Source organism: Dendrobates tinctorius, unplaced genomic scaffold (assembly GCF_039654945.1).
Source record: "Dendrobates tinctorius isolate UK_male_01 unplaced genomic scaffold, ASM3965494v1 ptg000016l, whole genome shotgun sequence".
NCBI classification, from domain to species: domain Eukaryota; kingdom Metazoa; phylum Chordata; class Amphibia; order Anura; family Dendrobatidae; genus Dendrobates; species Dendrobates tinctorius.
Genome location: NW_027361684.1, coordinates 18,113,994 through 18,140,929, shown reverse-complemented (window position 1 = coordinate 18,140,929; position 26,936 = coordinate 18,113,994). Strand labels below are relative to the sequence as shown.

At 42.7% G+C, this 26,936-nt stretch overlaps 1 protein-coding gene across 1 annotated transcript in view; it reads left to right on the top strand.

The window, feature by feature from the left end:
* LRRC75A (leucine rich repeat containing 75A) overlaps positions 1-10,652 on the top strand; it is a 478,221-nt gene extending 467,569 nt beyond the window's left edge. Inside the window, exon 4 of the mRNA XM_073565538.1 lies at positions 9,102-10,652. Within this exon, the coding sequence (XP_073421639.1) occupies positions 9,102-9,621 (520 nt within the window). The 3' untranslated portion in view covers positions 9,622-10,652. The remainder of the gene's footprint in view (positions 1-9,101) is intronic.
* Positions 10,653-26,936: the final 16,284 nt, after the last annotated feature.

Here is a 26,936-nt window from a genome sequence, read left to right as displayed (position 1 = left end):
CTCTTCAGCTAGTATAAAATATAAATTGTGGAACTGTTCTGAAAACCAGCAGTAAGGTCAGTGATACAATCTGCATGTGTCAGGCATGTGTCACAGATTATGGGTGAAGATGTTGATGTTGGTTTATGACATTTTACAGTACAAGACATGGGCGGAAAAATCTGCGTTGTGTTGTGAGGCAAAACCACAGCAATTCTATGGCAAATTCTGTAGTAGAAGAAATCTTCTGAACTGTCATGTCTGAACCCAACCTTACATGTGCACAACATATACCAGATCCAACAGCAGCAATTGCTGGTATGAAAATAGAAGTGACCACAATAATAAACAATAAGAAAATAAAATTTTATTTCAATGTTTTAACAAATATTTTTAAAAAAATGAGAAAAATTTGAAGGCAAAAGAACTCAAACAGTTCTAATTTAACGTCACAGGTCCAGTTCTTATCTATTATAATATTCCTTTGCTTGTATGAAAAAATGTTTCTTGTGAAAGAAATGCATGCTATCCTAATCAGGCGAATACAGATCGATTCCATGGATATAGGGGCACAACTTTGTGGATTGTGATACAGTGAAGACTTTCTGCAGATTTTGAAGGTCTGGAGGATTCTTACCATCTGCTGTGGATTTTTACGCTCTTTCAGAATGGGATTCGTTTAGAGATCAGCAAATCAATAAAATTTAATTAGTTTTGAATTTCCCTTAAATTTTGGTGGATTAGAATTTGTTCGGTCAAAAACGTATCCGGTCGGCTGCCTTATTGCTGGATTTTTTGAGGGTTGGTCGGGGTTAAAATAAACAATACTCATTTTTCTTCGCCTGTTCTTATGCCGCCTCCGGTGCCATCGCAAATCTCAGTCCTAAATATTGGTCATCTGATCTTCCAGGGAAGGCAACAGAGGCAGCAGAAGAACAGGTGAGGAAAAGTGAGAATAATGATATTTCTGTTTATTTTAATCCTTTTCCTTCCCTCGGGGCAGTTGGTGCAGAATTTGCTTTCATTTGGCTGGCAGCTTCAAATCGGTCTAAATCTACGCCACCTACTGAATGTAAGCAAATCTGTCAAAATTGAATTTTGTAAGACTTGTTCATCTCCACTGTTTTTTTAAATAACAAAAAAAAGACCTACATCAAAAATTGCTTGTGTGAATTCAGCCTTACAGTATGGTCTCTACATTGTAGCTGGGGGGTATTATCTCCATGGCACATCTGCATTACCAATAATTGGTGCATCTTGTAACATTTCCACTAATAATGTTTTTTATTTTTCTTTATTGATTTTACTCATTTATATAGCACCATTAATTAATTGTGGCTCACATCATTGGTCAGGTGCACCGCCATGCTTCAAATAAGCCCCGCCCACTTCAGGGAAGATGTGAAAATGACAGTTGGAAATAACTGACGTAAAATGTCCATCTAGATCCCGTCCTACAGACGTCATCCCTCCGGTTATAATCTCTTGTATTGTGCCTGTACCAGTGAGGGATTACCTGGATTATATTCTGTGCACTACATGACGGTATATTACATTATCCTGTTACCCCACCTCCTTGTTTTTTTCCCAAATTCTATATTTCAAGGTAAATACTGACATACCCAATTCCGAGAAAATAGTGGATGGTCCATGTCCAAATTTTGGACCGTCCGTATCCACTTGTCACTCTCCTCTTACTCCTGAAACACTGGTACAAATCAAATATCGCTGAAAAAAACACCTAGAAACAAGAGAAGGAACTAATTACATGGAGGAAAGATATCAAATAAATGGGAAATAACAAAATGTAGCAGGGGCGATGGCGGGGTACTTACTGTCCAACTCCAACTAAAACCCTCAAATCAGTGTCCGGTCGGCGGCTGCATATAGAACCTTCCATCGTGATGTGATAAGGGGATGAGCTGTGACATCTTCGGCAGCCGCATAGCTAATATTTAAAGCGATAGCGTCCCTATAGCTCAATATCACTGGAATAAACTCTAATTTTTTACTTTTTTGGGTTTCTACATTTTAATCATTGTTAATGCCGTCCTATATACTGTATATCCGGTAGGATGGGGTGGATGTAGGTATACAGAGAGATATGATAAATATCATAAAGGTATAATACAATAAATTGAATACTAACCATTTAATAAATCTATTGACATGAATTGTGCAGCTACTGTGATTTTTTGCTAATATTACTGGATATAAATATTTATTCCAAACCCAAATCACATTTTTTTTTCATACGTTGTTACGTTGTATCTTTGCTCTCAGGAGGATTTCTAATAAGGTGTCTGTTGGAATACATGTATAGCTCTCCCTATAAACGTCAGAGCCCCTTCCTTCCTGTGGGACACGTTTCCCCCATAGAACGTTATTTCTGTTTTTCTTGTTATCGTGTAGGGTATGAAGGTGCTGATCCTTTTCTAGCACAAGTCGGCCTCACAGTGCAGGCACGCCGCCCCCGGTCTGCACAGCTCCACCTCTGGGCTGGTCACATCATCTTTCCAAAATGCCTTAAATTAAGCAGATCCGTTACTATTAAGGGATCAGGAATTTCCACAGGTTCTCTCACCTGTGCAATAGGAAGGAAATCCTGAAAACATGATTTGTTGAGGGTCCGAGACGACGGGGGGTTTGGGAAACACCGTTCTAGTGCAAATATTTAATGCAGAGGCGGACATACTGCCAGTGCAGCCACACAGGGGCCCCGATGGAGAGGGGCCCAAAGAACTGCTGAAATGTGCGGTTCGATCCTAGAGCCAGCGGCAGCATCAATCCTAAGAGGAGAGGAAGGGGGCCGTACCCGAGTCATCTGATGTCAGAGAGGGGCGTGCACTCTGTAAATTAGGCTGGTAGAGGCCCCCTTCCTCTCCTGTGGTGCTGATGCTGCTGCTGGCTCTATGATGCAGGAGACGCACAGCATCACTTCACAGTTCCACATGCAGCGGCGTGGCCAGGCAGTTTCTACAATTTCGATAAAGTTTATTTTGTTTGCAAACTTGCATAGCGTCGGCCTCACAGTGCAGGCACGCCGCCCCCGGTCTGCACAGCTCCACCTCTGGGCTGGTCACATCTCCCGCTGCTCCTGCATCCATCCTGTGCAGAGCATGTGTCCTCCAGCTGCCTCTGTGTCCCTGATCTCTCGGCCTCTTCTCCTTCCAGAGAACGAGGTGAGGGATGGCCGGGAGTCATAACTGCTGCTGGTAACAGTCCACATCGCACCAATGAGAGGAGGCAGTACTAGAAACTCATAAATCTTGGCCCTGTGAAGTTTTCTAAAAGACGAATATGATAAAGTCTATGGGTCGGGGATGAGACATCCTTAGGGCTCATGCAGATGACCCTATTTTCGGTCTGAGAGTGACCCGACAAAACATCAGATCGCACTTGGACCAGTGCTGGTCTATGGGGCCGTACATGTTTTGATTTTATTGCTCGGACAGAGCCGGTATGAGGAAAAGCAGCATGCCAGAGTTTGATACGATATTTGGATCACACTCAGCCATGCAAGTCAGTGAGTCTGTGGAAACTATTGGACTGCACTCGGATGTCATCTGAGTGAAGTCTGATTTTCATGGACTGACACAATTAATAAGATGTAGAAATCTTTTTCTCCATTTTCTCCTCATCCGAGAGAATTGGATCACACTATGACCGGTTTTTGATCAAAATTTGCATAATGAGGCCAATTGTGTTGGATGAGAGAATGTACACTGGTGTGACCCTAGCCTTTGTCTTTTGCTATCTAACAGACTCTTGGTAAATATCATGGCCATGTAGTGGGTGATGTTTCTACCGGGGTCTGTCTATGAGGGCACAGTATAGCTTATATGTCTCCACATTTGAAAAAATGCTATTAATATTTGAACACAGGTTATAGGCTGCTGAAAACAGTCCTCCCTGTGTGTCTGATATCAGATGCCTTTTTGCTGCTGAGAAATATTTTATCACTTTATATAAATGAGCTCTTCCAGGCTCCCGGGTGGATGGTGCCTGGAGAAAACTCTGCCTCCAGAGCTTATTTTACATGAAGGAGGAGTTCCCAGTGTGAGACAAGTAGCTAGCACAGAATGGGAGAAATTAAATTTGTCTTTTTGCAAACTCATTTTTGCTTCTCTCTCAGCTCTGCTGTATTGGAACAGTATTGCAGCCCTGTCTGCCTGTGAGATGGAAGCTGAAGCTTAGAGTAACCGGCACGTGTGTCAGTTGTCAGGAGAGCAGAGAGCGGCCATCACACTGGTAACTCCCCTTCATGGAAAATAAGCTCTGGAGGCAGAGTTATTTACCAGGCAGCGTCCTCCCTGGAGCCTGGAAGAGGTCACTTATATAAAGTGATAAAAGATGATTTCTCAGCAACAAAGTAAATGATATGAGACATACTGGGAGGACTGTTTTCAGCAGTTTATAGCCTGTATGCCCATATTAATAGTTTAGGTGGGAAATTCCCTTTAAGCCATAGTGACCTGTGCTTAAAGGATTATTCTTATCTTATAAAGTTATCTCTTAACTTCAGGATAGGTTAATCTTGTTGATCATTCAGGATCCCACCTGAAATTCTTTATGTCGGAATGCAAGAGATATCCAAGTACAGGTTTTACCGGAATTTTGGTACTTGTGAACATATCCATTTAGTGGTAAATTATATCAGAGTGCTTTACATTAGTGATGAGTGAACATGCTCGGATAAGGTGTTATCTGAGCATGCTTGAGTTCTAACCGAGTGACTTCGGCGTGCTTGAAAAATATATTCGAGTCTCCGCAGCTGCATGTCTCGTGGCTGTTCAATGACTGCAACACATGCAGGGAATGCCTGTTAGGCAATCCTTGCATGTGTTGCGGCTCCCTAACGTGTAGACATGCAGCTGCGGAGAATCAAACTTATTTTTCAAGCACGCCGAAGACACTCGGTTAGAACTCGAGCATGCTCAGATAACACCTTTTCGGAGGAAGTTCGCTCATCACTGCTTTACAAATATCTTCATCACTCACTCTCCCCAATGGGGCTCAATTTTTTAATTTCCTATCACTTGTAGTGTGGGAGGGTACCAGAGTACACAGAGGAGACCCACACAAACACTTGGTCAATTTTCAGCCCAGAACATCTTGGTAACCAGTGAGCCACCACGCTGCCTATGAAATTGGCTGTTTTTTTTATTTGCTTCCCCTCCTATTCCAGCATTGTATAATGATGTAAGAACTGTGTGAGTTCACATTGGCATTTCTGATTTTCACTTGTCTTAGTAGAAGTAAAACAAAAATGGTGAAGTGCCAAATGCATCACCATACAAACACCACCGGTGCCCTAAGGAACTTGTTATCTCGTAATGGAGGTCTGCTGGGGTCTGATCATACTGTGTCTGACATATTGATGGAAAGAATAAAGCTGCGAGCTCCACTGTTCTTCCATGAAATATTACGGAGGCTCTGACGCGACCATAACGTCAGCCTAATAGCGATGTGATCTTCAGCTGCAGCAGACAATACATGAAAAACATTCTCTGCCACAGTTTTACTATAAATCTCAACCACTGACCTCTTTTGTGAAGTTTGTATGCAAAAATGACAGCCGAGAAAGGGCCGGCTGATTGTCCCCCATATATAAAAGCACTGAGCTAGATAGATGAAAAGATACCGCGTCTATAATAGACCTCATATTATATCCTCATAATGATAATCATTTTTCATGTTCTTTTCGCGGTAGGACTCAAAGCCATTAACAATTACAAAATGCAAGCGGAGGAAAGGGAGAAAACAGGAGGCAGCATTGTAACAACAACACAAAGGATGATTACCTGTCATGGTGATTAAACGTCTGGAAAAAAACCCCCAATGTTCATCATAATAATAATCTTTATTTTTATATAGCGCTAACATATTCCGCAGCGCTTTACAGTTTGCACACATTACCATCACTGTCCCGATGGGGCTCACAATCTAAATTCCCTATTAGTATGTCTTTAGAATGTGGGAGGAAACCGGAGTACCCGGAGGAAACCCACGCAAACCCACGGGGAGAACATACAAACTCCTTGCAGATGTTGCCCTTGGTGGGATTCGAACCCAGGACCCCTAACCACTGAGCCACCGTGCCGCCCATGTTCATAAGGCTTTAAAGGAAAATGGGCACCGACTGTAAGGTGCCACTCATGGCATGAGATGGTATAAAACAAGGATTTCTTTCCAGTTTAGATCCTGCCATATTGACTTCAATCTTATACTGCCTACTATGCTCAGCGGAAGCATTGTTGGCCGGAGTGAAAGGCTAACTTACCATAATATCAGTCTAATGGGTATAAAGGCCCTTGTAGATAGAGGACCCGCGCCTGGTATGGGTAGTCCCTTTTACTTTGCTGCCGGGCAGTGATATAATTTAGGCTTACCTTCTCCAGAAGATCTGCATTGCTGTGAACCATAGCTTGCTTTGGAGTATACAACAGCTGCAGGCTTATGTTGTTATGACTCTACTGAGCAAACAGCAGAGAATGCTCTGTTAAATGTTAACGTTTGTTAATACTATAATGTGTGACTCCTTTGATTTATTTGCATCAGTTCTTCCCTATTAGCCTACATGTTGTGATGACGCAGATCATGGTAGCTGCATTTTTAAGTAAAACGGTTCATTCTCCAAAAGTGTCTGGGTGCTGATGATTCTGCTGAAAGCTGAAATCCACAATGTGGATGGTGGTAAATTGGCACAAACTTTCTGGAAAGCTTAGAGAGGAAAACAAATATGAGGCCCTTCTGTCTTTGGTGACAAACCCTGACTCCATAATTGGGGGCTATTTTGATTTTTGCAATAGGACCTTCCTTCTTTTATGTATCATGACGTCCTATAATGTATTGAAACACATAGGGCGAGTTCACTGAGCAGAACAGCAACCGGCATGTCAGCCAGTTCCAGAAAAGATTGACTTTGAACAGATAAGGTCTGACAATATTGTGTACTGGTGGCTACCATTGCCATTGCTAAGGTCGTATGTTACCGATAAGATAAAAATTTGATGTATGCAGGACTAATATTTTTATTCACTTATATGGCACCATTAATATAGCACTTTACAAACATTATCACTGTCCCGATCAGAGATCATAATCTAGATTCCCTATCAGTAAGTCTATGCAGTGTGCGAGGAAACCCACACAAACACAGGGAGAACATACAAACTCCTTGCAGATGTTGTCCTTGGTGGGATTAGAACTCAGAACCCCAGTGCTGCAAGGCTGTAGTGCTATCCACTGAACCACCATGGTGTCCTAAAATGTGCAGAAGATGAGATTTTCTACAGCCGTTCAGAATGAATAATCTGTACAGAATTCTCCAAATGTTTACTCTTGCATCAGAGGTTGGTTGCAACCAGGTCAAAGAGCCATCGCTCACATTTGCGGCAAAGAATCATGAATACGGTTCTAAATGGAAAACACAATGTGCGTGTGAGCCGAGTAAATTCAGCCATGTTTAGTTCATCTTTACATTTCATAGTAATTGTTGTGGCTCTTTGTGAAGAGGACCAGTCATACAGGAGCAGGTGCCGTGTAAGCAGCCTAGAGATTGAGCGGTTGTATCCGTCTCTCCAGTGATATCCTTACGGTTAAACCTTTTACCATTGGTATGAGTTCGGCTTAGCTCTTCTTTTACAGGATTATGTCCTCCTGTGTTCACACACACAACTTCTGCTTATTTTATGCACTTAGCCAAATCATTTTGTTTCTAGATAGTATTATAGAGAGTAATGGAAACACTAGTGACGGTTTGTAATAACGAGTATGGCCCGAGCAACGATTTCTCCATTACATTACAACGTTCAGAATAGTCGGGAATATTTCTGCATTCTTTCCTGTAAAAGAGAAAAAAATAACAATGATGGAGCCATTAGAAGTCGGTGGCATCCGTTAGGTAATGCACCCGAGAGGTCATATCTGTCATTGTTCCAGTAATAGACCTTGTGTGCTCAGAAACTAACTTCGGGCTGCATCTCTTCACTTTACAGCATAAGATGGCATACTTTTATCACCAGACAAAAATAATTTTGCAATGGGGTATGTGACCATTGGTCCTGATAATTATACTGGAGGAAACCAGTCAATAGAGCAGGTTATAGCTATTTGAGTGCAATATTATCTTTTTTCCTGTACTTCCTACTGTATTGTGTTCCGCGAATGGCGTCGGTTCAGGGGACAAATTGCCGCATGCCCAAGTTTGATCTGATATTCGGCCATGGAGGTTATTGAATACGTGGGAACCTTCGGACTGCACTCAGATGACAGAATGGAGAAGATGAGAGAATTTTTTTTTCTCTATATTCTTCTCATCTGAGGTAATCGAATTGCATTATGCTCACACTAAGTAGACGCTGATCAGAGTTTGATCACAGTGTGATTTTCATCATTGCCCCTATTCTCTAAGATGAGTGTAAATACGGTTGTGTGACCCTAGCCGTAAGGAAATCTATGAGCCCAAACTGAGAGTATCGCAGATCAGCTCCATTGAAATTTAAATCGGAAAGATTGGCGCCGTTTCTAGAAGACACTAGATGCTTTTGTAACATTATACTATTTTTTTATTAAAATGTTTTTTGTGCAGCAACTGTTTTCATTGTTTACTATTTTAAAGCACCACTCCAGCATCGTTTCTTATTTCAGCTTCAAAGTGGTGACACTAACGTAAATTCCCTGCCCCTAGCGTTATACTTAACAGCCGCCATCTTCTGCTGTCCTGGCACCGATCCCGTCCCGATACGCTATCTTGTGACTGCAACTTCTGATTGACGGTAAGTCAGAGGTAACGGTTACCAGCTCTCGATGTAAGTCTATGAGAGCCTTGTTCTGGCCTCATTCTGGCTCCTATTGACTAACATTGAGAAGTGATGTCCAGCTCCCCCAGCAAACAGTGGAGCGATCCTGCAGGTCACAACCTGCAGAAGATGACCGGAGCGGTGCCAATAACAGAAGAAGGGAGCGGCTGGTGAATATGACTAGGGGTAGGGAACTTACATTACTAACCTCCCTCCAGTACTGCAATAAAAAAGATGCCGGAGTGGTGCTTTAACAAGTTGTGTAATTGTTAGTATCTTCAGTGAATAATTTGCCCTAATTTCTTCTTCTATCTGCAGCTTAAAGGCAATTCTATCGGCAAGACCTCAAGATGGCATGCTAGATCTTTCGGGGATTCCTCTAATCATGAAGGACTTAGACCGTGTGATGCTTTATCTTCAGCACAATTCAGAAGACGTTGAGAATGTGGAACTCTGTTTTACTGAACTCACTGATGAAATGTTCTTACATCTTTTGCCTGTCCTCAGTGGCCTTCCACATCTTACCACTCTGGCGCTTAATGGAAACCGTTTGACAAAATCCATCCTGAGGGAGATTACTGAAACTTTGAAAGACCTTAAAAAGTTTCCCAACATGACATGGATTGACCTTGGCAATAATGTGGACATCTTCTCCCTGCCACAGCCTTTTTTAGTTAGTCTCAAGAAAAGATGCCCTAAACAAGGGAATTTGCCAACTATTTTAGAATTTGGAGAGGGACAGCTCAGTGACCTAGAGAATCAAGACCCATCCACGGAGACTGAAGATGAGCAAGTGGTCAGCGCTTCAGAAGAGAACAGTGTGCAGACACAAAGTTAACTAGATGCTTCCTAATATGTAACCACCTTGTATTTTACTAATGATACTAAGACGAGGAGAAGGTATTGAATGATGTCAATGTCAGCAGCTCCACCAGTTGATGGGAAACTCTTTTGTCCATTCTTCAGCTTAAGACTGTTCTTTAGATATTGACTATACACCACTTTTGATGATTATTGGTACATTATTTAGCTAAACTATGAGTCCACGATTTGAAACCTCTCCATTTTATAGAAACCAAAGCATGCTATTCCGGAACAATATCCAAACATTGTTCTAAATTTCTGGTTAAACTGTTAAGGAATGTAGCAAATTTGTTATTTAATATGCATTTATTTTCTAAAATGATTGTCCTATTTTATGAAGAACTAGATGTTGTTTATTATGTTGAATAATAAGTCTACATTGTCCTATTCAGGGCGACGGATATCGGGAAACGAGCGACATAGAGTTACTGAAAAACCTTCCATTTTTTTTTGGAAGCTTTGACTTTCGAGGAAATTTAAGAAAATAGCCACAGATTTCAAAGAGATAGTATTGACGCAGTTGGTTTGATCGCATCCTTTTATGATGGTCTACATGGTTTTCCATGCTTTGTTTTAAACTCAGGGCAGATATGTTGAGGGACCTGTGCCAACATAACGGGGATCATTTACCTTCTTGGATTCTCTCTTTCATTATTATTATTATTATGCATCTATATATAGCGCCATTTATTCCATGGCGCTTTATATATGAAAAGGGGAAATATAGACAAGTATAATAAACATGTGTAAGACAAGGGACACACAAGTAGATAAGGAGAGGGGACCCTGCCCGCGAGGGCTCACAGTCTACAGGATTAATCAATCCATAATTTTAACGTTGGGGTAAAAAAGTCCACTGTCAATTATTAAGGTTAATGTGACCAACCTATACGAGGGGCGCCTGAAAACTTTGAGGCCCACCCATGAAATCTTTTTTGCATGGTCTTGTTTTGCAATGCAATATGTTATTTAGTTAGTTGAATGGTCTCATGAGCAATCTGGATTTATTTTGATTTTTTTTTTGTTTCCGTTACAGCATTTTAAAGTTGGGTCGCAAGGCTGAAATATGGAAATGGAGAAGTTGGCAAAGTTCACACATCGGCTGCTGCAATGGCTGCAATTCCACCTTCCATCAAGGTGCTTTTTCATCTGTGGGAATAGGTGATAGTCCGAGGGAGCCAAATCAGGGGAATAGGGTGGGTGCTGAAGCAGTTGGAAACCGCAGGAGTGAATTGCAGCAGCCGATGTGTGAACTTTGCCAACTTCTCCATTTCCATATTTCAGCCTTGCCACCCAACTTTAAAATGCTGGAAACAAAAAAAATCAAAATAAATCCAGATTGCTCATGAGACCATTCAACTAACTAAATAACACATTGCATTGCAAAACAAGACCATGCAAAAAAGATTTCATGGGTGGGCCTTGAAGTTTTCAGGCGCCCCTCGTACCTCACATTTTAGAGGCGCTAAGACAGGTATGAAAACTTTTTGCGTACTTTACTTTTGTAGAGTTTTTTAACAGTTCGAGGTTAGAACAGCGAAAAAACTTTTTCATACATCTTTAAGAAATTGGAAACTATAATTTGGAAATGTATGAACTATGCAAATTAACTCTTCTCCAGAAGACAGATGTTTTAGACAGTTTTCTTGCTTCTGGAGGAGAGCTAGTTTGCATACATTTTTATACAGGGCGCATTGTCCATGAGACTCACTCAGACCAAAATTTATAAAGACGTTAGCTCTTTTCCACCTAAAAGTGGATGCATTGTAGTAGTGATTAAATATCCTGCTAAACTTTGACAAATCAACAGTGATTTGTGTAAATGGATTATGAAGATTAATTCTAAGTTGTTTCATAGGTAGTAAAAAGGGTTTTCCCAAAATTGAGGGTTATCCTCTATTCATCTGATAGAGGTTTACTTGCTGAGCTGATTGACCGCTGTAACCCAAAGTGATTAAAAGAATGGAACTCCGGAACTTCATGAACAGGGCTCCTGTCTTGGATGCAATGCATGCTTAACCCTTTTCTCTATTGATTGTCGATGGAACGGCCGGAAAGAGTGGAGTGCTGCACTCAGTGTTCTCCTGCAGTCCCTAAGACAAAGAATGGATTGGAGGTTGACCATGCACTCCTATGTTGCGTTCAAGCTGGTGCTTTACAGAACTCCCTTTTTTGTGATCGCTTTGGGTTGGACTCCCAGCAATAAGAAAATTATAGCCTATACTATGGATAGCGATTTTGTGAAATCCTTTTTTTATGTTAATATGAAAAATCTAGATAAGGACTGTTTCAGCTTGTGTAGACCTCCAGGTGGTATAGGAGGTCTTACAAAGCAGGTCATGATCCCAGTAGAAATGTATGCAAATTCTGACATCCAGAAGGAAAAGATCTGACACCAATAGGTAACTATTGAGTTAATGTCACACCCATACAAGAGATCTGAATGAAGGGACTTTGACCAAACAAGATTCTCTTCTCAAACTGGAAAAGTAGAAAGAGGTCTGTTATTGACCCACACAGTTGTGGCAAAGCTAGCAAGGCAGCATTATTCTTTGGTAATAGATATTGCCAACCTCTATGTAGTAAATTAATAAGGGGTGAGCCAACTTCAAAATGGCCGCCATGGTCACCACCCATCTTGAAAAGTTTCCCCCCTCTCATATACTAATGTGCCACAAACAGGAAGATGATATCACCAACCATTCCCTTTTAATTTAGGTGTATCCATATAAATGGCCCACCCTGTATATCATTATGAATGAAACATGCCATTATTTGGACAATGCTACCAATCACCCTACCTAAACCGCCTATATATAACCATGCAGGTCTTGGAAATGTTAATCCATTGACACCTTTCCATCTTCTATCTGTTGCTGCATTCCTGAGAAATTTATGTTTTAATTCATATGCAAATAAATTAAGTGCTTTGGGCATGACAGAGCACATAAAGAGCCTTTACCTCCACAGGTTGTTATTTTAGCCAACAATAGCCTCTTTAGCATATTTTATAGTCTGTGTGACATAGGACACCCGAAATGGAAGTCAGAGAGTAAGCTGTCAAGCTAGAGAGTCAGATGATAGGTGAGGAAACAACCCGGGGAGAAAAAGACTAGCTAAGCGCTCTATCACTCCTAGGGCACTTTATGCCTTGTTTACATAAGAATTCAAATTTTAATTTCTTGGGAATGCAGCAACAGATAAAATATATAAAGGTGTCAATTCATTTTAATTTCAAAGTCCAGCACATGGTTTGTGCGACAGGTTGATCTTATTGATAGATTCCCATTAAGGCCCAATAAATGAAAGAGAACAAATATATTAAATAGGGCAATGGGGAGTGCAAACAAGGTTCATAATTATAAATGTTCATCCACAGATGTGGGTTATATGACATGGGGATCAATATGACAGAGCATATGCAAACAGTCCCAAGTTTTACACCACATGGTCTCGGCTATATATGATATTCCTACATGAAACCATTTCATGATACCATGTCCTTTATGACCTATATTTATATATTTATCAAGACCATAATTCCATAACTGAGATTCGGAGGGGTTATAACATCTGCCTTCTCCAAATCTCCCATCTGTAGCCGTAATTATTCTAAATTGTAAGTCGCTTTTAGCATTAGGAGCTTGATGAGACCAGTCATCTGTTTTCTATATTACAGCAGAGAGTTTCATTAATTTCAGGTCATAAATCTATGTGGATGCACCAATCCTCATAAATCTGAGGAGACAATGGACCAAACAGAAGTCAATTTTTACATGGAGTTCTAAATACTTTTCATATGAGATGATTGTTCGAACCCTTACAGATCTAGGAGGCGCTTGATGTCTCTGGGGCTTTTATATAGGTTTTCTAAGGGTCAGTACTACTGTTTACTTGAAGAAATGCAGTGAATGTATTAGGCTGGAATCACACTTGCAGTTTTTGGTGCAGTTTTTAGGCCAAAGCCAGGAGTGGATCCAAAGGACAATAGTCTCTGACTTTCCTTAGCCTTTCCTTTTGAATCCAAGTCCTGGCTTTGGCTCTTGATCAAAAGCTGCATGTGTGATTGCAGCCTCAGGGTTTTCTGGAGCATGCAAGTATTGGATTTCTATAAAACATTAAGTATCCATAGGGGTGAGATCCCTAAATGTATTACAACTTGCTAGGACAATTGATTTTGTGAATACACTGCTTTTTAATATTGCATGTGTGTTGAAAATCGCAGCATGCACAAGTTGTATCCGATTATCGGATCGCACTCAACCGTTCATGTCTGTGGATCCTTGGAAGAAAAAAAGATCAGACTGCACTCGGATGTCATCCGACTGCAGTCCGATATTCACAGACTGACAGAATGGAGCATTTTTCTTTTCTTCTCCACATCCGAGAAAATCAGAGCACAGTATGATCACACTCTGATCAAACTTTTTTGAATGAGAGAACATCGGTCGTGTGACTCTAGCCTGAACGGAGGTAATTGAGAGTTTTGAACGCTTTTTTTTGGATAAAGAGGCGGTAGCACTTATTTATTGTTGACAAGTCCACCCATCTTGATTTTGAACGCTCTATAGTCCAGGGTGTGACAGAAATAAAATGTGGGTGATGCATGCAAATCAAGCTGAGACCTCTTCAATAAGGTCAATTTAAACGGGTTGGCCATCTTATAGCCCAAAAAATCAGAAAAGGGATTATATGTGATACCGTCCAGGGAAAAGTAAAAGGTACCTTGTTATTACGGTATATCCCCTGACCATTGGCTGTTTTTATGCCATTGATGACGACACTGTGGTTATAATTATTTATGTATGGGGAAGCAAAGATGAGAAATTATATGTGAGATTTTATCTTCTACCAACTTATATAAAAGCGTGATTTTTTTGTGACTGTGCCTTTTGCATGGGAAAAAAAAAGACATAACCTTGGACACATCATTGTGGGTGAGACAACAACCCTTCTGGTCACCATTTTCTATTCTTATGGATCATCAGCATAGAATTTTATAATGCGCTATGTACAATGAAGTATCATACACTTGATATCGATATCAGACATTTCTATTAAAGAATAATGGCACAATTTTGAATGTATTTTATTTCTACACTTTGCTTTAGTGGCTGCAACAGGAAACTCTCCAAGCTGTAGGTAAAGGTCACTAGCGAGCTCCACGATAACATATACAGTAGGTACTGCACCCGTAGTTATTACCCTCCTGGCATGTGCACACGCAGTCTCTCCAGCGACCGTGTACTCGCACCACTTTTCGTTTTAGGACTTATTCTGGATGACTTTTGCGGAGGCTTTTTTTCCCCCTACATTATATATATATATATATATATATATATATATATATATATATATATAAAATAGTGGTGGCTTCCAAGATCACTTCTTTTAGCTTTCTTTCAGACTAAAAAGAGAAAAGCGTTGTGTGCACATACCCTTACAATCCTACTGAACTCACAGCAGCAAAAAAAAAAACCCATTCTGCTCTAAGGTTTGTTTTGTAAGAATATGGGATGTCACCAGGTGCGATATACGGAATATGGGCTGGTAACTAGTAGTGATGAGCGAGAATGCTGGGATAAAGTGTTATCTGAGCATGCTCGGGTGCTGACGGCATACACGAAAAACATGTTTGAGTCCCCGCGGCTGCATGTCTCACGGCTGTTCGACAGCTGCAACACATGCAGGGATGGCCTAACAAAACGGGATCGTTGCATGTGTTGTGGTTGTCGAACAGCTGCAGCCGCGGGGGCTCTTTTAGAGCACGAAAAACAAGCCGTGTGCATGAGATTTCTGAAATCTCATAGACTTTGCTGGTGCTGTAAGAATACCTTAAAAAAAACGCAGCAAAAATGCCACGTGTGAACATACCGTTGTTTTTTTTTCAACCTTGCTGGAGGCTATAGACATCATTTAGGGGTCCTGGAGCACCTGTTCTTTAGTTTGACTATTTTCTTTCCCTTATTTTCATTAAAAGATTGGAAAATGCTAAATCAATCCTGGGTATTTTAACAATTGGAAACCATGGGATTAAAGGGAACAGGGTCTTGCTTCCATAACAAGTGGAATACCTAGGCTCTGTCATTATTAGTTTTATAATACAGAGAAGGAAACCAATCTCAATTATGCACGTTATTAAGGTAGAAAATATCCGGGAAAGGAGCGGCACCATATCTGACTGACCGCTACAAGGTTTTGCTATATCTGCTGTATTTCACACGTGCAGTAGCAGTGCCAGTGTTTATGGGATATTTTTATGTATTCACTATGAATTATACCATTAATTTTACTTTTGGAAAGTAAATTTACAATGAAAAAAAAAAAAAAATTAAATAAAAAATGTCTGCAATGTCCCATATAGTCCCATACAATGTGCTTTCTTGTGCAGGATTGTAACTGGAATTTCCATGCATCGTAGCTTGTCTTTTCCTGCCACCTAGTGGTCACACTTATGAAGTTCATTTTAAATTAATTTTGCCTGTACATCGATATTCAAGAAATATCACTTCTCCTTGCGGAGATTGACATGCTAAGCATGCCGAGATGAGTAAACCAAATGTGAGTGAATTTGACAGGTCGTGCGGTGACCTAGCCCAATATCTGCAGTTGTTGAAGAAAAGGTTGGTTTCGTTCATCTGTTAGAAGACAAATGGAAACACTTAGAATCCTGGAACCCGAGTCATTGCCACAAAATTGGAGGATAGCCCACTTGGTACCAGTATTTAGGAGTAAACAGCTGGATCTGTGCAACTATCATCCGGTAAGATTGACATCTGTGGTGTGCAAAATGTTGCAGGGCAACGTAAGAGATAACCTGAAAAATATACTGTAGAGAGTAATATAACGGACAGCCAGCATGGATTCATGAGGGATGAGGTTCTATGAGGTAAGTGTATTGTTATGGCGGAAAGTGTTGGCACCCAGGGCCACTCGCCATCGGGGACAACCCGGTGCCATCATCCGTGAGTGGGCCAACCCCCGCCCGACGCTTGCTCAGGGCCTCGGTACTTGCAATACGTGTTCCCGTTCCTGCGCTGTGGCGTCTTCCATGTCTTCTTACATTTCAGGTGAGAGGGCGTAATGACATCACTACTGTGCGCCTTCTGCCGGAACAGTCAGTGTTATGTAACAGTTATGTTTGGAGCATCATATGGGACTCATATATGCAGCATTATATAGGGCCCATCATATACTGGAGTAATCTATGGGGCCCATAATATACTGTATGGAGCAATATAAGGAGCCCATCAAATACTGTATGTGATTCATTATACTGTATGGAACATTATATGGAGGCCATTATTCTGTATGAAGCAATACATGGGGCTCATTATTATGTATAGAGCACTATGTGGTGCCCATAATATTGTATGGAGAAATACATGGGGCTCACTATTCTGTATGGAGCAATATGTGGTGCACAGAATACTGGGTGGAGGACTAAACTGTCTGGTTTCTGAGCTATTGCTATCACTCATGTAATGTAAGAAGTAGGATTGAGCGAATAGCTTTGGATAACTCCTTGTTCAAATAGCTGCATCGGGAACCCGGATACCTGGAGCACACTTAATAATCAGCTGTTCGGCGCCGCAGCTGCATGTGTCGCGGCTGTGTGACAGTCACAACACATGTATGGAGATCCCAACAACAGGCATACAGCCGCGACACATGCAGCTCATCCCTAGTAAGAGGTGAAATCTTTGGCATTGTGCTATACTTATATTTCTCTGCCGTATCTGTGCATCATGAATTGTGGTATGTGTTAAAGGGGCCACTGACTCGACAACCTGGAGCCGGCCCTGTTGGCATCCTTTAAATTGTTCAGAAAATGAAGTATTTCTCCCAGAAAATTATTGCAATTACATGTTTCATTATACACGTGTTTATTTCCTTTGTGTGCATTGGAACAACACGAAAAGAGGGGAAAAAAAAGTCAAATTGGACATAATTTCACACAAAACCCCAATGGGCCGGACAAATTGTTGGCACCCTCAACTTAATATTTGGTTGCACACCCTTTGGAATAAGTAACTGCAATCGATCGCTTCCTATAACCATCAACAAGCTTATTGCACATCACAGCTGAAATTTTGGGCCACTCTTCTTTTGCAAATTGCTCCAGGTCTGAAGGGCGCCTTCTCTCAACAGCAATTTTAAAATCTCTCCACAGGTATGCAATAGGAGTTAGATCCAGACTCATTGCTGGCCACATCAGAACTCTCCAGTGCTTTGTTTCAATCCATTTCTTTGTGCATTTTTGAGTATGTTTGGGGTTATTGTCCTGCTGGAAGACTTTCTGACAATGGGCACTACGTTGCGGTCCAAAATTTTTCAGATCTTCAGATTTCATTATGCCTTGCACATAGTCAAAGAAGCACCCAGTGCCAGAGGCAACAAAGCAACCCCAAAACATCTTTGAGCCTCCACCATATTTGACAGTAGGTACTGTGTTCTTTTCTTTGTAGGCCTCATTCCATTTTTGGTAAACAGTAGATTGATTTACTTAAAGCTTTTTGGTAATCTTGTTCTCATTTGTCAAAAAGAAGCTTTCCCAGAAGGATTTTGGCTTACTCGCATACATTTTAGCAAACTGCAGACTGGATTCTTTATGTCTATGTGTCAGTAGTGGTGTCCTCCGGGGTCTCCTGCCATAGCGTTTCATTTAATTTAAATGTTGACAGATAGTTCACGCTGACACTGATGCACCCTGAGCCTGCAGGACAGCTTGAATTTCTTTGGAACTTAATTGGGGCTGCTTATCCATCATCTGGACTATCCTGCTTTGCAACCTTTCATCAATTTTTCTCTGCCATCCAGGGATATTAGCTACAGTCCCATGGGTTGTAAACTTAATTATGTTGCACCCTGTGGACTAAGGAACATCAAGATCTCAGGAGATGGAGTTGTAACCTTGAAAATGTTGATATTTTTCAATAACTTTGGTTATCATGTCCTCAGCCATTTCTTTAATCCTCTCTGTTCTACATGCTTAGGCTACGGCCACACTATCAGTATTTAGTCAGTATTTCACATCAGTATTTGTAAGCAAAAAATCCAGAGTGGGTCAAACATACAGAATTGGTGCACTTGTTTCCATTATACTTTGTCCTCTGATTGTTCCTCACATGGTTTTGGCTTACAAATGCTGAGAAAAAATACTGAACAAATACTGATAGTGTGGCCATAGCCTTAGTGTGGCACAGACACACAAGGCAAAGATTAAGTCAACATCTCCCCTTTTTATCTTATGTCAGGTGTGAATTTCATAATGCCCATGCCTGTTACTTGCCACAGGTGAGTTTGAACGAGCATCACATGCTTGAAAAAAGTTTCTTACCCACAATTTTGTCCTGCCAGCTGGTATTCTCAGGCTAGTAAGGGGCCATGAATATTGCCCCCCCAGCATAAAAATAGGCCGTAGCTGCCCCAGAAAAGGCGCATCTATTAGATGCATCAATTCTGGCGCTTTGCCCACCTCTTCCCACTTGCTCTGTAGTGGTGGCAAGTGAGGTTCATATTTGTGGGGGTTGATGTCACCTTTATATTGTCAGATGACTTCAAGACCACAGATTACTAGTCGAGAGGAGTCTATAAGACACCTAGCCGTTACTAATTCTAGTTACATGGTAAATAAAGACACAGCCAGAATAAATTCCTGTATTAGAAATAAGACTAAACAGTTTTCCATTTTATGTAAAAAAACAACAAAAAAAAAAAAACAGTTATACTCACCTAACGCCTAATTCCATTACCCTCGTTCTTGTGTAAAAAAAAAACAAAAACCCTAAAATTAGAAAAATATATACACCATACCGGTCTGTCATTCTGTACCACAACGTATTCCACGTCTGGGGGATTAATAGTTTTCAACCTGGACTGTACCAAGATGCGACCGTCCAGGCTGAGAACCTCTGGTGAATGAGCTGCTGCGAGCAGAGCCTCAGTGACTAGCAGTGACATCATCGAGGTTATGTCCAGTCAATGAGGCTGTGTTCCCAGCAGGGCTGAACTGCGGTGACCTCAGCACAGTGGGGAAAAAATAGTCAGTGTTGAAGTCACCGCAGTTCAAGCTCAGTGATTTCACCGCAGATCAGTGAGAAATTCTCACGGTGATTTGCTGTGAAGCCACTGATCTTGAACTGCGATGTACTCAGTGATTTTTTCCCATGGTGCTATCAGGGATCTCACCGAGGTCACAACAGTTCAGTCTGGCTGGGAACGCAGCCTCAGTGACCGGACGGAACCTTGAATACATCACTGCCGGTCACTGAGGCTCCACTCGCAGTAGTTCATTCCCCAGTGGTTCTCAGCCTGGACGGTCGCATCTTGGCACTATCCAGGTTGAAAACTATTAATCCCCAGACGTGGAATACGGCGTGGGACAGAACGACAGACAAGTATGGTATATTGTTGTTTTATTACAGGAGAACAAGGGCTTCGGTGCAATAGAGGTTAGGTGAGTATAAGGGCCCCGTCACACACAGCGAGATCACTGATTTTGTGACGCATCAGCGATCGCACCAGCGACATTGCTGTGTGTGACGGGGATCAGCGACCAGCCCCTGCCGGGTATCGCTGATCGTGCACAATCGTGCTGGGTCATATTTTGATAGTTGGGTCTCCTGCTGGCCAGCACGCATTGCTGCGCGTGGCGAGAGACCAGCGATGCTGGTTTCCAATGTGAACATCGGGTAACTAAGAGCCGCGCGGCTCTTGGATACCTGGTTTACCCTAGATACCAGCGCACGCTGGTATCTAGGGTAAACAGCGGGTATCCAAGAGATGCGTGGCTCTTAGATACCCGCTGTTAACATTGGAAACCAGCTTGCTCGCTGGTCCTGATCGCTGGAGGGGCTGTCTAAGTGACAGCTCACCAGCGATTAGCCTAAGATGTCCCAGCGATCCCATCCATGTTGGATCGTTGGTGGGATCGCTGGGACATCGTTATGTGTAAGGCCTCTTTCACACTTCAGTTTTTTGCAATCAGTCACAATCCACCAGGTTTTGAAAAAAAACGGATCCTCAATTTTCTTTTGAGGATCCGTTTTTTCCCCATTGACTTCCATTAATGGCGGATTGTGACGGATTGCCGTCCGTTGCATCTGTTTTTTTTGAGGATCCGCCAAAAGTTGCTGTCCGTCACCATCCTCAAAGATTTGAAAACGGAGCTTGCAACGTTTTTTCCTCTGGCGGATCCTCCAGACACTCATTTAACCCGAAATTCTTTCTGGGTGCCGGACAAAAAAAAAAATTCTCTCTCTCTCTGCGATTCCTTTAAAATTCTTCATTTTGCGGATCCGTCAAAAAAAAACGGATGGGTGGCATCCGTTGTCATCAGTTCTAAAACGGATCCAGCATCCGTCCTTTTGGCGGATTTTGACTGATGCAAAAAACTGATGTGTGAAAGAGACCTACCGGGGCCTTAACTGTTTGTTATTTTTAAAAAAAAATGGAAAACTGTTTAGTCTAAGGCTACTTTCACACATCAGGTTTTCGGCGTCAGGCGCGATCCGGCGTCGTGCCGGAGCGCCGGATCCGGCAAATATTTCATAAAACCGGATCCGTCTTGTTCTTGACAGACAAAACCGGATCCGTCTCATCCGTTTTTCGACGGATTACGCCGGATCCGGTTTTTAAAAACACCCCTTGTGGCCTTCCGAACGGGATTGGCTACTGGAAAACTATATATAGCGTGTTCCTACAGCCCTTCTTTGACAGGTTGTAGAGGAGAAAGTGCAGGTTGGAGAGAAGAGCAAGTTACTGGCGAAGATGGATGTTGTCATTGGAAAAATTTTGAAGAATTTGGCGTATTTTACAGCGGAGGCGAATCGTTTGAGGGTGATTGTTATGGAGGAGAGAGCGAGACAGCAGCGCATCAGGCATCGTAGACGACGTTTGTGGATCCACCCCATCACAGCCAAGAGAATGACGCGTGGGGTCTATTCTACACTCTGCATGGACCTTCGACGAAACCCGGATAAATTTTTTGGATATGTTCAGATGAAAATGGAGAATTTTGATTACTTGGTGGAGCGCATTGCACACCTCATAAGAAAAGCAGACACCTATTGCCGCTTCTCTGTTTCACCCGCAGAGCGTCTGATGGTGACTTTAAGGTAAGCCACATTTATTGGATATGCTCGCATCAGAGCACACTTTCACTGCAATCTTGTTGGTGGTAGTTTGTATCTCCAAGTGTTATAGCTGAGTTTTGGTATGTAATGCTGTGATTTAAAACTAATTGATTGTTTTTTAATTCCCCACAGATTTCTTGCAACTGGAGAATCCCTTTCGTCACTGCATTTCCAGTACAGACTCGGGATTTCCACCATATCTGGAATAGTGAAGTACACATGCCGTGCACTGTGGGACTCCTTAGCTGAAGAGTTTTTACCAGAGCCCACAACAGAGAGGTGGATTGAAATTTCAGAAAAGTTTCAACAGATATGTCAGTTTCCCAACTGCTTGGGCGCTGTGGACGGGAAACATATCCGCATTGTAAAGCCAGCCGGATCGGGATCGGAATATTTCAATTACAAGAAATATTTTTCAATTGTCCTCATGGCCATCGCTGACGCGGAATACAAATTTATTGCTGTTGATATTGGGGCCTATGGCCGCTCCAATGACTCTCAAGTTTTCAAACTGTCTGCCATGGGGCGTAAACTGTATGGAAACACCTTCCAGTTCCCACCACCTAGACCGCTGCCGCAAACATCTGGTCCACCTATGCCATTTGTCTATGTAGGGGATGAAGCCTTCCAGCTGTCAGAACACCTTTTGAAACCGTACGGTAGCAGAGGATTGTCAAGAACAAAACGCATTTTTAATTACCGCCTCACAAGAGCAAGAAGAATGGTTGAATGTACCTTTGGTATTCTGACAGCCAAATGGCGGGTCCTATTGACTGCGATCAACCTCAAGACAGAAACTGTGGATGAGGTGATCAAAGCTTGCGTGGTACTCCACAATTTTGTTATCTGCAAGGAACCCATTTCCATTGAGGACACCTCTGAAGAAACCACCTTGCAAGATTACCATGACATTACCACTAGAAGTTCTGTGACGGTTTCAGTAATGAGGGACAATTTTGCACTATACTTTATGTCACCTCAAGGCAGAGTACACTGGCAGGATGACAGAGTGTGAAAGATTTGTGCCCTTAACCAAAATTGTGTACCTTCTGTACCAACAGTATATACCTTTGCCAACCAAAGTTGGCTATCTTGTCATGGTCTTACTATTTTTAGCTTTAGGCCACAGGTGTGTACCTGGTTGTGTTTTATGCAAAGTATTTCACCTTTTAACAAAAGTTGTGTACATTGTTAGGAAATCACCAACAATAAACACAACTTTTTAGGTGAAATACTTTGCTTCAAACACAACCAGGAACACAACTGTGGCAAAAAGCTAAAGTTTACCCACAGTTATATACCTAGTTTTGAATACCATTTTACCTTTTAAATACCCTGTATTTAACCTTTTTGGCCGCAGAAAGAGATGACAGACAACCAGTGTGAAATAATTTAACTTTTATTGAAAAATGTTTTTTTTAGTAAACTGTTTTTAAATTTTAATAAACTTTTTTAATAAAGCTTTGAAACCATAAAACTGGTCATTTTTATTAAAATACACACATATTATAAATCTGTGTAGTGTGGGGTGGAAATACTGCTGGAGGGGCTGCGGGACACTTCGACACTGGGAGTGTGGAGAGAGGACTGGGATCATGGTGGGGAAGGAACAGTTAGAGGTGAAGGTGTGGAAAAAGCTACAGAATGGGTGGACATGTGGGAGGCAGAAGAGGTGGTGGGCGGTGGAGTGGAGGGTTGGGCAGGGACTGTAGGAGCAGATGATGTTGATGGCAAGTTGTATGGGGAAGGAATTTGGTATGGGGCAGGTTGCTGGAAGTGAATGTCTGGTACTGGGGAGGTTGCTGGTACTGGGGAGGTTGCTGGTACTGGGGAGGTGGATGGTATGTAATAGGAGGGGGAGGATGGAAAGTGGCTGGAGGGGGTGCAGGTGGAGGAACTACTGTGGTGGGAGGAGGAGGTTGGGAGGTAACTTGCTGGAGAGCACCGTGGCATGAATGCATTACATGCATCTGCTGGGTAGGAGATAGCGTTTCCATGCGCTCCACAACAGACCTGAAAAAGGTGTGGTTTGGCGAAGATCTTGCTTCTGAATGCATGGTTTGCAGAAGTGTCTTCACCTCCAGTATGCTGGAGTTGATCTGCTGAAAGCCTGCGGAGATTTGCTCTGACAAGACTTTTAGACAGTTCTGGAAAGATGCATTCAGATGCAAGAACTCTGGCGCATAAGTCTTTTCCTGACCCCTCTGCCGCCCAGTACCCGCAGGTGTACTAGAGGTGGCAGGGGCAGAAGGGTGGGGTAAAGGGAAAGCGATCTCCTCACCAGCAGCTTCATGTAATGTAGGCGGCCACGATGCTCCTGTGCTGGTGGATGGGACAGAGGGGTCGAATGTGTGGGAAGGCTGTGAAGGTGCAGATGTACCGGGGTGGTCGAAGTGTCCCTCGGTGCCGGTCTCCTCAGGGATCGCCTCAGAAGGGTCCAACCGTGCAGGCTCCCGAGTGCTGCTCACCGTGCTGTGGAATAAAGAGAAAAAAAAACAATTAAAAAAGTGACATGGCATGGCCCTGGCTGAAAAAAAATTGTTACATCTAAACATTTTTTTTTCACATGTGGTGTGTAATATTTACCTTCTGGTGACCATTGTATCCCGGAGGAACGACAGGGCTTGTGCGTACTTGTACTTGCTCCTGCGTCCTCCAGATCCACTCGGGGCCCGCATCTCTTTATTGAACTCCTTCTTGAAACGATCCCTCACAGACCGCCACCGCTTCACAATTCTGTCCCCTGAAACGAGAAAGGAGTGGTTAGTATACAACATCAGTGTTTCCCAAACTCCAGTCCTCATGGTCCCCAGGGGTCATGTTCAGGAATTCCATAGTAAATAGAAATCCTGAACACATGATCCGTGGGGACCACGAGGACTGTTGTTCGGGAAACACTGGTTTACATCAAGCAACCGGTACTGTATATACTTACGCTCTTTAATCTGGGCCCGAACATCGAGGTCCTCCCAGCGGCCCACAAGGAGCGAACAGATTTCCTCCCAGAGTCGTCGGGTAACGATAAGGTCAGCGTGGCGGCGGTCAGCCATATTCCAGAGCGGCTCCCTTTCTCTGACGAGATCGATGAGGTGGTCCACATCGATTCCTCCATCCTCACCGTCAGAGTCGGGAGCACGCTGTGAAGGCTGTTAAAGAAAAAGACAAAAATAACATAATTAGCCTCCACAAAAGAAATGAAATAAAAAGTGCAAAAAAACAAAGCAAAAATATTTATACTTACACGCTGGTGACCGCCGCGTTGCTGTCGCCGACGACCCTGGGAGGCACTGCGAGGACCTCTTGGCCGAGCACCAGATTGGGAAGACTAGAGAAGAAAACAAAAAATGTTATGTCTTTGGATGTAGGCATTTGTTTGCTGTGTGTGGTCTGCAGAACATTGTTTTCTATGTGTTGTGTGTAGTGTGATGTTGTGTTTCTGCGTTTGATGCCAAAAACTTACCAATTGTGAGCCCACTCCAGGTGTCTGTCCACCCCTTCCTTCTTCTTCTGGGAGCTCCTCTTCATCTTGTGATTCCTGTTTTGAAATAAAAGGCAATGAATAGACATATATTACAGAGATGATGGATTTTGGAAATAAAAACTTACCGTCAAACGCTGACGATGAGAGGGAGGGCTCCCAGAAGAAGATGTGCTGTCTTCCTGCTGGCCAGACTCCATGCCTGTGGGTGGTGTTACAGCTGCTGCCAGTGCTGCTGCATCTCTTGGGCGGCTGTTGAATAAAGAGAAACAAAGGGCCAATGAATATCTTGATATTCCATGGCCCTAGTTTGGAGGAATGGGGGATTTGATAATTACCGTCTCTCATCTGCTGCTGGACTCCCCTCCTCAGCATGTTCCATTTGCTGCTCCATTTGGGGTGGTGGTGGTGCTGATGGTGCTGCAGTGGTCTCCTGCCTTCTCCTGCGCCTGGTTGCTGTCTTGGGTGGCATGTTGGGTGTGGCTGAGGGTCCCACTGTCTTGCTTTTATATATGTGTCTTGTGGGCAGAGCTACTGAGCATGCTCAGACCAAAAAAACCGGATCCGCTCATAGGCTTTCATTGTGTGAAAAAGCCGGACGCGCCAGATCCGGCGTGTCCGGCTTTTTCGCCGGAGACAAAAAAAACGTTACAGTAGCCGTTTTTTCCAGACGCCGGATTGAGACACATTGTCGGATCCGGCGAAAACCGGATGAAACGCATGGCCATCCGGCGCGATCCGGCGCAAATGCAAGTCAATTGGGGGGGAAACCGGATCCGGCATTGCATTTCGCCGGATCCGGTTTTTGTCAAAAGCGCCGGATCGCGCCTGACGGCGAAAACCTGATGTGTGAAAGAGGCCTTATTCCTAATAAAGGACTTTATTCTGGCTGTGTCTTTATTTACCATTCAACTATAGGATTAGTAATGGATATGTGCCTAATAGACACTTCTCCATTACTAATCCATGGGCTTGATGTCACCTGACAATACAAAGGTGACATCAACCCCACAAATGTGAACCCCACTTGCCACCGCTACAGGGCAAGTGGGAAGAGAAGGGCAAGTACCAGAATTGGCACATCTAAAGGATGTGCTTTTTCGGGGCGGCTGGGGGCTGATATTTTTAGGCGGGGGGGCGGGGCAATGTCCATGGCCCCTTACCAGCCTGAGAATACCAGCCCCCAGCTGTCTGCTTTGGCAAGGATAGTTATGAAAGATACAGGGGAACCCATGCAGGGTTTTTTTTAAATTATTTAAATTAATTAAAAAACAGTGTGGGGACCCCTCTATTCTTGATAAGTAGCCTTGTTGACAGCTGAGGGTTGCAGCCCCCAGCTGTGAGTTTTGCCTGGCTGGTTAGCAAAAATACAGGGGAACCAATGCAAGTTTTTTTTTTCTTTTTTATTTATTTACAGCACAGGAGCGGCTGATGAATACTCGCATCTGCTGCTCCTGCTCTCATTGTTATTAGCAGCAGAAGGTGTCAGCTGATGGGAGCTGTAGTTCCATCAGCTAACACCAGTGACCGGAGGTAAACTTTAGACCTCCGATTACAGCTGAGCGCTCTCTGACCGGCAGGGATGATTTCACCACCGATCAGAAGCGCTATGCTGGTGTTTTCTTTTTTTTTTTTTTTTTAATTCTTTATTTTCAAAATTAAACCACACCATAA